The 12,202-nt window shown below is 42.2% G+C and overlaps 1 protein-coding gene across 1 annotated transcript; it reads right to left on the bottom strand.

Moving 5' to 3' along the window:
- Window positions 1-2,114: 2,114 nt before the first annotated feature.
- LOC112219477 (protein transport protein Sec61 subunit alpha) lies at window positions 2,115-10,554 on the bottom strand. The gene is made up of 12 exons (XM_024380763.2): window positions 10,425-10,554; window positions 6,859-6,926; window positions 6,700-6,765; window positions 6,295-6,373; window positions 5,840-5,971; window positions 5,504-5,613; window positions 5,116-5,269; window positions 4,838-4,998; window positions 4,190-4,387; window positions 3,585-3,776; window positions 3,401-3,477; window positions 2,115-3,309 (listed from the first exon to the last, which is right to left on the bottom strand). The coding sequence occupies exons 1-12, from the start codon at window positions 10,429-10,431 to the stop codon at window positions 3,123-3,125; spliced, it is 1,431 nt and encodes a 476-aa protein (XP_024236531.1). The 5' UTR covers window positions 10,432-10,554; the 3' UTR covers window positions 2,115-3,122.
- Window positions 10,555-12,202: the final 1,648 nt, after the last annotated feature.

Below are 12,202 nucleotides of genomic sequence, written 5' to 3'. Positions count from 1 at the left end.
CATTATCAAGCATTTCACACACATTATCCAGATACTGACTGTTAGTACTTGGTGGTCTATAGCAGCTTCCCACAAGAATGGGCTTTAGGTGAGGCAGATGAACCTGAAGCCATATTACTTCAACAGTATTTAACATTAGATCGTCTCTAAACTTTACAGGAATGTGGTTCTGAATATAGACTGTCATTTGGCAGTACTGTACCAAAGCGAAGTGAAACCTGACTGTACTGAGCTCTTGTTGGCAGCAGTGGCGACCTGTCATCCATCCACTGTGATTATTATTATTTGACCCTGCTGGTCATCTATGAACATTTGAACATCTTGGCCATGTTCTGTTATGATCTCCACCCGACACAACCAGAAAATGACTGGCCACCCCTCATAGCTTGGATCCTCTCTAGGTTTCTTCCTAGGTTCCAGCCTTTCTATGGAGTTTTTCCTAGCCACCATGCTTCTACACCTGCATTGCTTGCTGTTTGGGGTTTTAGGATGGTTTTCTGTACAGCACTTTGTGCCATCAGCTGATGTAAGAAGGGCTTTATATATACATTTGATTGACTGATTCAAGAGAAATTATAAAGCGTATCGGTGCTCATCGGCCATAAACATTACACAAGTTGGAAATCGCGAATTCAACAATGAGTGGTTTGGAAGGAATCAGTGACAGTGGCTAACATTAACTGCAAGCATTGCAAAGAAATCACTAGCCTGCTATTCAATGGAGTGGCTGTGTGGTCCCAAATATGAGATTAAGGAGCTTTTTTCCAAGTTTAAAATGATAAGCATTCAACATTGGCCATGCTGTCAATGAAGCATGATTTATGCCGCGCTCAAAACAACTGTTAACTGGGAATGGCGAAAACTTGACTTAAGTGAGTTCCAGACAACTGGGAAGTCGGGATTAAATTAACTCCAACTGGGAAAATACATTTTGAACGGTCATCCAACTGAATTGTAAATCCGGCCTCTTTCTAGAGCTACGACCTGAAGATCAATGACATGATTCAAGCTTGTTTTTTCCCCCAGTTCCCAGTTGTTTTGAAAGCACCATAAATCCAGAGAATGCCAGACTTTGATCAAATTTGCACATGAAGGACCGCTGCGCCACCTTCATGTTCAAGTGAACACAGCACAAGGTGAGTCCAAAAACATATTGTATGCTGCTGCATAAATTTTGTATGCCAGGGAGATATGTATAGTGTAGCTAAGAAAGTAAAACTAAGTGTATGTTGTGTAGTAAGAAGTTAGTAGCCCAGACTTTGATCAAATTTGCACATGAAGGACCGCTGCGCCACCTTCATGTTCAAGTGAACACAGCACAACAAGGTGAGTCCAAAAACATATTGTATGCTGCTGCATAAATTTTGTATGCCAGGGAGATATGTATAGTGTAGCTAAGAAAGTAAAACTAAGTGTATGTTGTGTAGTAAGAAGTTAGTAGCCCATGTGCCCTAATAATTTGGCCTATTTACCCCTCTTAATTTCACCTACTGTTCTGACTTGGCCCATAACATGTTTTAGAGAAATGTAGTCATAGAATATTGTAAGAGCTTTCATGCCCCCTTTATTTATCATACAGTTCTGACTTGGTGTACAGGGAGAACACTAAGAACTGCCCATGTTCTGAATTCTGTCGCTGTACATTTCAAAAGCGCTAAACAAATAGTTGACTACATACATCCTAGCTCACTCGTGTCTTAGTCTAAATTACAGATTGCCTCTTAGCCGCTAGTCATCCCCTTATGCTACAGTTTGTACATCAAGTGTCATTGACAAGTTGTTTAAACAAGTCAACCATGTTTTTTTTAAGGCAGTAAATGAGGCTGAATGAACTGTTTCACTGCCAGACAAGGCTCCACTGATAGCCAGGTCTAGCAGTGGTAAGATGTTGGGACAGGTTTATGTAAGCACTTTGTAGGCACCATTTGTCACCATTGTAGTGCAATTCACTTGTGTCTTTGCTGGCGTGCATCCATCTTTTTGCCCCACCAAGATTTACATGGTAAAATCACCACTGGTTGAGAGTACATACCACAGAATTATATTTAGGTTTTGTACCCAGTTTGATGCATATTGTAGTGATTCATCCTGACCTGAGAATGTTCAACACAGAATGATGCTTTTCAGCTTTATTTGAAACATCTTGGCCTCCACAAAGACAAAGGCCCTATCCCTAATAGCATTTTATTTGGGGTCACTGCAATGGTTTCTCTCAGTGGGTGGCATGGTGCATGACATCCCGAAAGAAGACATTTGTTGGGATTTTTTTTTAAATACAATTGTCCAATAAAGTAAAAACCCCAAAAAATTCATCCCCTTTCCCTCCCAAACACGTATAGGCAGTATCTGCAGTGATTCAGTCTGGGAATAGAAGACCACAGACAAACCCTTCCCTTAAGGACCCAGAGACAAAAAAGGACAAACATATGCCCTTGCTAAGACCAGCACGAATACAAATATATTTCATGATTTAAAAAAAAATATATATATATAAAATGACAACACTTGTTGAAAATTCCCAAAGCCATTTAAGGAATACAATACAAGTACATTTATATATTTTTCACCCCAATATGTGGCTCTTCAAACTCCATGCCCAGCTTGCAATGACCTGAAATGAACATGACATGGCTTTCTTTCCACTCTCCAAAAATGTGCAGGTGTAGTGCTGGTGTTAGTTTAAGCACAGACTCCTTTAGATGGTGTCTCAGCCTTCAATTTCCTTGAGCACGCTTTAGCCAGCCTCACACGATGTCAGTCAACAACATCATGTCAAACCTTTGTCTCATCTCCTACAGACAGGTTAATAAAAGCACAGTCAGCAGAGTATCCTATCTGGTCAGATCAAGAGAGGACGTGAATGGTATTGAAAGAACAATGGGACAGAACAGGTGCAATTCCATGCTGAACACTGGGACAAATGCCTCCTTTCTTTCCCCGATGAGATCCAGTCTGCATATGAGCCCTCAAGAGCTACTAGGAACACAAGAAGCTGAGAAAGAAGATGCATCCCAGAGGCAAAATGTACTGATTTGTGCGCATTAGATACAATGCAAAATAAAAAGTACAAATTTGTCAAGGCTGCATCTGTCTGTGGTATGTGTTGGAGGAAGGGGGGGTTTCTAGAATAGCAGCGCGCCCATGCTGCCCATTTCACTCTGCTCCTTGACGAAGATCTCAAAGTACTGGTAGATGATGGTGACAGCCAATAGGATTCCAGTACCCGAACCGATGGCACCCAGGAAGTCAGCCATGACAGACAGCCCACCTATACATAGGCCACCGAAGGCTGCAGCTGTGGGGATGTACCTTCACACAGAACACAAGATATTAGAAATGTGTAGCAAGGTATACACACCAATAATTCTTGACACTTGGGCCAGAGTGCATATGTTACTACCTGTTGAGCTCATGCACCATGGAGGTCTCTCTGTGTCCCCCCATCACCATCTGCTGTTCCTTCAGCTGCTTAGCCACCTGTTGGACATACAGACCTGCGTTAGCAACTACCATACATACCTCACTGTACATAAGTGAATCTATAAAATATGAAACAAATATATCTGGTGCATCAAGTGACTCACATCTTTGGCAGAGGATCCCGAAACCTCGATCCATGTCTTGGAGAAGAAGGCACAGGAGCCCAGCATGAAGACGATGTAGATGGCAGCATGGATGGGGTCATCCAGAACAGAACCAAAGGACTCCGGGGGAGAGAGGAAGTAGCAGAGACCTCCAACCGGGTAGGCACGAGCTGGTCCTCCAGTGGAAGTATCCTATACACAAACAACCACACATACAAATAATCTATACATTGTGGATTAATTGTAAGCATAGCTCAATCAAGGCTGTGAGTAAAACCTGCCAAAGGCTAGCTCTTACGCAGGCCTGCTGAAATGAAATATTTAATTCTGTCAACCCTCCCAGTGTTCTTACATGGTAGTCCAAAACATGTGATCATAACCACATTATGGCTTCAAATAGAATCTTCATTGTTTACGGTCACCCATTACTAGACGTCACAGAAGTATTCAGTACTGTTGAACTCATGAAGGTTTAAATGGGATAAAATAACCAAGTGTATGTGCATTTTAAATAGTACTTGTGTAATGAAAGTTGGTAAGGTAAGTCTACTGCTGTGTGATTGACTCTAAAGCAGCACTCTAAGGTCATTCTGATAGGCACTTACAGACCAGGTTCCCAGCAGGTTAACCAGGAAGTTGCCGCTGAATCGCGTGGAGAGCATCTGAGAGATGACATACAGGTTGGACACGAGGGCAGACTGGAGGATGATGGGAATGTTTGAGGTGTAGAAGAGCTTGATGGGATAGGTGTTGTACTGGCCACGGTAACGGGCAGACTTGATGGGCAGGTCCACCCTGAAGCCCTGGAAGGAGGAGGCGAGAAGTGTTCCAAGACCTTTCAAACAACTGAGATTTAATGGTATTCAAAGCTGATGTTCAATCATTCAGGTTTTTGGTCTGACCATTTGTTCACATTGTCAGATCCAATGGTCATATCATAGGTCACTTAAAACTGAAATCCATAAAGGGGGAAACTGCCACATCTGTTTGAGATATTACAACAAAGAAGTTACTTCAAACACTTTCTTTCCCTCACATCATTGCACTCGTGATATAACACCAGAATATGTACAGCAACTTCCTTACCACGCTGCTGGACACTCCTCTCCTCCGTTTCATCAACAAAACAAAAGTACTGAGGCAAACAGTGGTGTAGTTTCCCCATTTTCGGATTTCAGCAATGAATTGAAAGCAATTTGTAAAACCAATCAAAAAACAGCCAAGATGATATAGGGGGTTGTCTGTCCACTGACCTGGAAGTATATCACTACAGCAAAGACGAAGACAGTGGCGATGAGGTTCAAGAGGTTAGGCAGGTTCTGGCGGTAAAATGCCTCTCTCAGGGCGCGCACCTTGTCTGTGCGGGTGGCCAACAGGTGGAACAGGGCAATGATGGCACCTTCAAACTCCGTTCCTGAGACACAAGAGACAAGGTTACTCAACCAACCACAGCAGAGGGAGCAACCCTGACTGAAAAATAAGAGTATATTGTCAATACAATTACAGGTGGCAGTAAGGCCAGTATACATACCTCTGCCAGTGTTGACAGTAGTGGGGCTGAAAGCCTTCCAGACAATGGTCTCACAGATGTTAGTGGCAATGAACAGGGAGATACCAGAGCCCAGCCCATAGCCCTTCTGCAGCAGCTCATCCAGCAGCAGCACAATCAGACCTGCCACAAAAAGCTGGGGAAAAAAGAGGGACAACAGAGCTTGAAATACATTCTGCTGAGCTTTCATCTGCCTGGTCATCGCTGATTGAAAGATTAGAGAAATGGCAGCCAGGGGTTTATGTAATGAAAGGTCTCTGTACTTAACGGGTCAAATTAATGAACTGTCCAGTTCACTTATGGCCATTGTCACTTGGGTTTCAGCCATTACAAACAGCAGTGTAATGGTAATTGGGGGGGGGTGTCTAACCTGAATGATGATGAGCAGGCAGATCCCAGCACCCATCTCTGATGGGTCTCCGTACATGCCCGTCATCACATACACAATGGACTGTCCAATGGTGATAATCATGCCAAACACTGCAGAGGAGAAAGGGAGCTGGGTTGCATTCAATAGGACAGCTATGAGTTGATAGACAATGAAAAACTGAATACGCCACAGATTTGACAGGATATAGACCCTTATTCGACTACCCATCACATACAAGCACAAAACTCAGAAAACAGTTGTCAGGTGGTTAAATAACCATCCCTTATCTCACGATTAATCCCATTCCTTGGTAAAAACTTTGTAGGGCAGACATACATTTCTGCGCTCCATTGAAGAGTGCTCTGTCCTTGGGGGTGTCTCCAACCTCAATGATCTTTGCGCCAGCCAGCAGCTGCATGATGAGACCGGAGGTAACGATGGGTGAGATACCCAGCTCCATCAGAGTACCTGTAGAATGGTGGGATCACAGTACTGTTTTCAGTCAACTATTATGAACCAACACGGTTGTAATGGGAAAGAGGATTATACCAAGGCAAAGCTCTGAATACAGTGACAAATCAGCCAAAGAAAGTCAGCTTGTCAAGAGATAAGACCTGATAACGTCACAGGGAATAATGAATTCTTCATGTTAGAAGTACGAACCAAACAGCAAAAATGTAATAGGAATGTGTTCAAACAAGATCAGTAGCCGAGATCGAAAGCCATTTATCAATATGAGAAGAAACAGACAAGCATTCAAACTAAGCAGAGCCAGACTGTTGGTTTCTCACCTCTGTTGGAGGCCAGGATTACTCTCATCCAGTAGAAGGGATCTGCGGAGTCTGAGGACATGATGCCGAAGAGTGGAATCTTGAGAACAGAGGACAAAGAATGAGTCAATACAATGAACCCACAAGAGCTACAACTGCACCCATTGAGTCATTATTACCTGTGGCCTTAACTATATGTTCAGCTGGTGAGAGATTATGTCCATTTATTCCTTCTGGTATTATTATTTTTTTTCTCTCTGCATTGTTGGGAAGGGCCCATAAGTAAGCATTTCACTGTTAGTCTACACCGGTTGTTTACAAAGTATGTGACAAATGAAATGTGATGTGGGCTGCAGGATTTCTCTGCAAGTGCCATACAATAGATAGAATTACACGGAGAAAGATTCAGGCCCGGCAGATACTAACCTGGCAGCACACCAGGAAGATGAAGAGCGTGATGGCAGTCCATAGCACTTTTTCTCTGAACTGAATCTGTAGAAGGAAAAGAGGGGATATTTTAGAGACATCACTAGAGCTAAGATTGTTAAAAAAAAGCTAGTGAAGAGAAATTGCAGTATACTATACCTTTCTCTCTGGTTTCTGAATCTCAGGTAATAACGCACAAAACGGCTTTATGACTTCCAAAAATTTTACTGGAAAAGACAAGAGGACATTGGGCAAAAATGACATTATACATCCGTGATTTAACATACACAGTAAAAATAAAGTATTAACCAGAGAATTACATTATGCAGAACAGTGAGGTAGGTCTACATACAGTTGAAGTCAGAAGTTTACATACACTTAGGTTGGAGTCATAACTCATTTTTCAACCACTCCACAAATTTCTTGTTACAAACTATATTTTTGGCAAGTCAGTTAGGACATCTACTTTGTGCATGACAAGTATTTTTTTCCAACAATTGTGTACAGATAAGATTATTTCACTGTATCACAATTCTACATACACTAAGATGACTGTGCCTTTAAACAGCTTGGAAAATTCCAGAAAATTGTGTCATGGCTATAGAAGCTTCTGATAAATGATGTCAATCAGCCTGAGTCCATTGGAGGTGTACCTGTGAATGCATTTCAAGGCCTACCTTCAAACTTAGTGCCTCTTTGCTTGACATCATGGGAAAAATCAAAAGACCTCAGGATTTTTTTTTGTAGACCTCCACAAGTCTGGTTCATCCGTGGAAGCAATTTCCAGATGCTTGCAGGTATTACGTTCATCTGTACAAACAATAGTATGCACCATGGGACCAAATAGCCGTTATATCCCCCAGGAAGGAGACGCGTTCTTTCTTAGAGATTAACGTACTTCAGTGCAAAAAGTGCAAATCAATCCCAGAACAACAGCAAAGGACCTTGTGAAGATTCGAGGAAACGGGTAAAAAAGTATCACACTGCTCAAAAAAATAAAGGGAACACTTAAACAATATAACTCAGAAAGTCAATCACACTTCAGTGAAATCAAACTGTACACTTAGGAAGCAACACTGATTGACAATAAATTTCACATGCTGCTGTGCAAATGGAATAGACAACAGGTGGAAATTATAGGCAATTAGCAAGACACCCCCAATAAAGGAGTGGTTCTGCAGGTGCACACCAACCACTTCTCAGTTCCTATGCTTCCTGGCTGATGTTTTGGTCACTTTTGAATGCTGGCGGTGCTTTCACTCTAGTGGTAGCATGAGACGGAGTCTACAACCCACACAAGTGGCTCAGGTAGTGCAGCTCATACAGGATGGCACATCAATGCGAGCTGTGGCAAGAAGGTTTGCTGTGTCTGTCAGCGTAGTGTCCAGAGCATGGAGGCGCTACCAGGAGACAGGCCAGTACATCAGGAGATGTGGAGGAGGCCGTAGGAGGGAAACAACCCAGCAGCAGGACCGCTACCTCCGCCTTTGTGCAAGGAGGAGCACTGCCAGAGCCCTGCAAAATTACCTCCAGCAGGCCACAAATGTGCATGTGTCTGCTCAAACGGTCAGAAACAGACTCCATGAGGGTGGTATGAGGGCCCGACGTCCACATGTGGGGGACGTTTGGCATTTGCCAGAGAACACCAAGATTGGCAAATTCGCCACTGGCGCCCTGTGCTCTTCACAGATGAAAGCAGGTTCACACTGAGCACGTGACAGAGTCTGGAGACGCCGTGGAGAACGTTCTGCTGCCTGCAACATCGACGGTTTGGCGGTGGGTCAGTCATGGTGTGGGGTGGCATTTCTTTGGGGGGCCGCACAGCCCTCCATGTGCTCGCCAGAGGTTGCCTGACTGCCATTAGGTACCGAGATGAGATCCTCAGACCCCTTGTGAGACCATATGCTGGTGCGGTTGGCCCTGGGTTCCTCCTAATGCAAGACAATGCTAGACCTCATGTGGCTGAAGTGTGTCAGCAGTTCCTGCAAGAGGAAGGCATTGATGCTATGGACTGGCCCGCCCGTTCCCCAGACCTGAATCCAATTAAGCACATCTGGGACATCATGTCTCGCTCCATCCACCAACGCCACGTTGCACCACAGACTGTCCAGGAGTTGGCGTTGGCGGATGCTTTAGTCCAGGTCTGGGAGGAGATCCCTCAGGAGACCATCCGCCACCTCATCAGGAGCATGCCCAGGCGTTGTAGGGAGGTCATACAGGCATGTGGAGGCCACACACACTACTGAGCTTCAGCTCTGTCAGGAGGAATGGGCCAAAATTCACCCAACTTAACATGGGAAGCTTGTGGAAGGCTACCCGAAAATGTTTGACCCAAGTTAAACAATTTAAATGCAATGCTACCAAATACTAATAGAGTGTATGTAAACTTCTGACCCACAGGGAATGTGATGAAAGAAAGAAAAGCTGAAATAAATCACTATTCTGACATTTCACATTCTTAAAATAATGTGGTGATCCTAACTTACATAAGACAGGGAATTTTTACTAGGATTAAATGTCAGGAATTGTGAAAAACTGTGTTTAAATGTATTTGGCTAATGTGTATGTAAACTTCCAACTTCAACTGTACATAGGTAGGAGGATACTTCTGAAGAAAGAGTGGGATGTACTTTGTGGGGAGCTAAAACATCCGATTCCCAATAGAAAGAATCTGCAGACAGCGGAGATGACATCGAGATGCCTGCTCTTGGACATGCTGACCTAACCACCGCCTCTGATGACCATCACCTCATGACAGAGTCTGCCCAAGCACTCAAACGGACTTGATCTAGCTAGCTACTGTTCTAGACAAATTTTTTTTAATGACTTCTTGTTTATTTTGGAAACAAGCACTTTGAAATTCTGGCTAATGAAAAGCGCTATAAAATGTATTACTACATAATTCTACAGCTGATACTTAAACAATGTCCGGATGAAACGTCATCACTCCCACGCATGCAAAAAGTTGGTTCCACTCACTAACAAGGTCAAGAAGCTAGTATAGCTAGCTAGTTAGATTGCATGTGGGGACAAACTTAGTGGTCTTACAGATAATTAAGAGTATATTAAAAGAGGCAATGAAAATATAGTTAACTACTGTTACTGTAGATTACTAGGCTCAACGAAATTGACATTCATTGGCAATGGCTTATTCAATCAATGTTATCGAACTAGAAGCAAACCACAGTCATGATAAATTGCTGTCACATTCATTGCAAAGACGGTGCTACATTTCCTATAAGGATGACATCAGCAAGACTAGAGGGTAGATAATGTGATAATGTTGTAGGTGCACACAGCAATCTAGATGCCCCGAACAAGAGCCAACAGCAACAATTTATGGGCCCTCGAGTCTGGCTAACTAACGTTACCGAGTCCTGCCTTGGCTTTACCGTTAGCTGCCAATTCCGTTAATATGGTAACTCACATTAGCTAAATCACATGGGATATTTTGCTAGCTTTATTTAACAGTTCATTGTTAAGTAAATGGTGTTGTATGTAACCCAGATTAGCAAATGTTAGCTAAGGAAGCACAATAACTAGTTAACGTAACTAGTTAGCCAGATAGCTAACGTTGTGACTCTACGGCTGATGTTAGCATTACAATATAGTAGCTTACTAGCTAAATGCCCATTCCTAGCCAAGTTAAATATTTCTAAGATAAATGTCATATGCAGTTCACAGGTACATGGACATACATAGAAGTAGGAAAAAAAATCACTCACTGCCCATGGTGTCCTTGATCCGATTCCTGTTGTGTTAAATTGGTGCCACTTGAAGGATCAGCACAATTCGCGTGGCACCACCTAGCCTCTCCGCACTGAAAAGGAAGCTCTGTAAAGACACGTCACCGATTAAGCGCCTACTACCATGTGCAGTGTTTATGTTTTAGTCTGAACAAGGAAACTCTGAAATGTCCGACTTGCTAGAATTTCAAAGTGCTTGTTTCCAAAATCACGAGCCGCGTTCAACTTGTTAGCAAGTGTAGTTCACATTGGGGGATATGCTCTGAAAGTAGATGTTTGATTGAACAGACATGATAGATACCAACTACGTTAGTTGTATTATTGACTGTTTATATTTGAGAAATCTTGACACTTCACAGATCAAAATATTCCTTGATTCAGGTTTGATTATGATAAACAATATTGCTCTTGCAGGAAATGCAAAACTTCTCAAATTATGACACGAGACTGCTAAATCTGTAGTTCAATTTACCTTCAGTTCTATTAAAATGCATGATCATGATTTAATTAGTTTAATTATTGGTCTTCAATGATTTCTGAATCGAGAAAATATTGGCCCAGTGTGACCAAAATCCTATTTGTCTAGGGGTCTCTTGTGCCGCTGCCCGTTTTTTAAATCTCAATATAAAATCATTGTTTTTGTCCAAAACATTCAATATCTGTGCGTGTGGACTAGGTCTACTGATGTCCTGTTCAGTTTGAGCGGAAGAGCGCGAAGATGAGAAGGAGGGCGAGAGGTAAACTTGATACTTCTAGAATTGATTTGAATAAAAACAATATGTTCTGTTGCCCATAATGAAGCTATTTATCAGAGTTATTGACCTCACAATGAGCCATATTCGAGTAATTGACATAAATTACATTACTATGAAGCGGCAGCCACGGAGATGGGCAGCGCATGGGTGCTGAAAGTAGGCTAATTCGAGAACGCTAAATTCATTTAAACAGTCTTCATTTTAATTTGACTTCAGACTACTAACAATAAGAGGGTTTGTTGTTGTATCCTGTTTTTTCCTATTCAAGAAATTATAGGTAAGCCTACCTGTTTGATAGACAAAATTATAGTCTACTATCCATGGATTTTGTCAGCCAATTCCTTCAGTCATCATACACTCCTTAAATATCTGTGTCAGTAAAGAGCTTGGTGTGTTAAATTAAAACCAGGGCTCGAATTGAGGAGGTATGTGAGGGTATTGTGGCTTTTGTTAAAGAAAATGGCTGAAAGCATAGGCCTACCCCTTGTTGGCTTATGATTTTGAAAACAATTAAATGGACCTGATTATATAACGTGATACATCACAGCACTTTAGTCTGCAATGCTTTACGCTAAAAACAAGCTGTAAAATGCAGTGGAAAGACGTGACTCCAATGCATATATCATATATTTGGTTTGTCTCTTTGACATTTAGAGGCTGTGCTACAACCTTCTATAGCCAAGCAGACAAAAAATGTGCTTTACTTGGGAAGTAATGTACAGTATGATTCTGTCACTATCAATTGACGTTCAACATTTCAACAGGCTATTAAACGACATACTAACTCTAAATCAGTCATGAGCAAGCCAGGTAGCCTAAGAAGTAACGAACATGAGTTATTTTGACAATATTATTATTATTTCAAGACTATAGCCTGCCATTTAAAAAATCAAATGTGAAGCATTTGTGACACATTAGAAGCAGGAGCGCTTAGCATTTCAACACATCAACAACAGGACTTCAACAACATGCCCACAAATGGTGAATTTAGGCTTTATAAAA

This window comes from Oncorhynchus tshawytscha, linkage group LG02 (assembly GCF_018296145.1).
Source record: "Oncorhynchus tshawytscha isolate Ot180627B linkage group LG02, Otsh_v2.0, whole genome shotgun sequence".
NCBI lineage: Eukaryota > Metazoa > Chordata > Actinopteri > Salmoniformes > Salmonidae > Oncorhynchus > Oncorhynchus tshawytscha.
The sequence above is the reverse complement of the archived record's forward strand: the minus strand, read 5'-3'. Positions and strand labels throughout refer to the sequence as shown.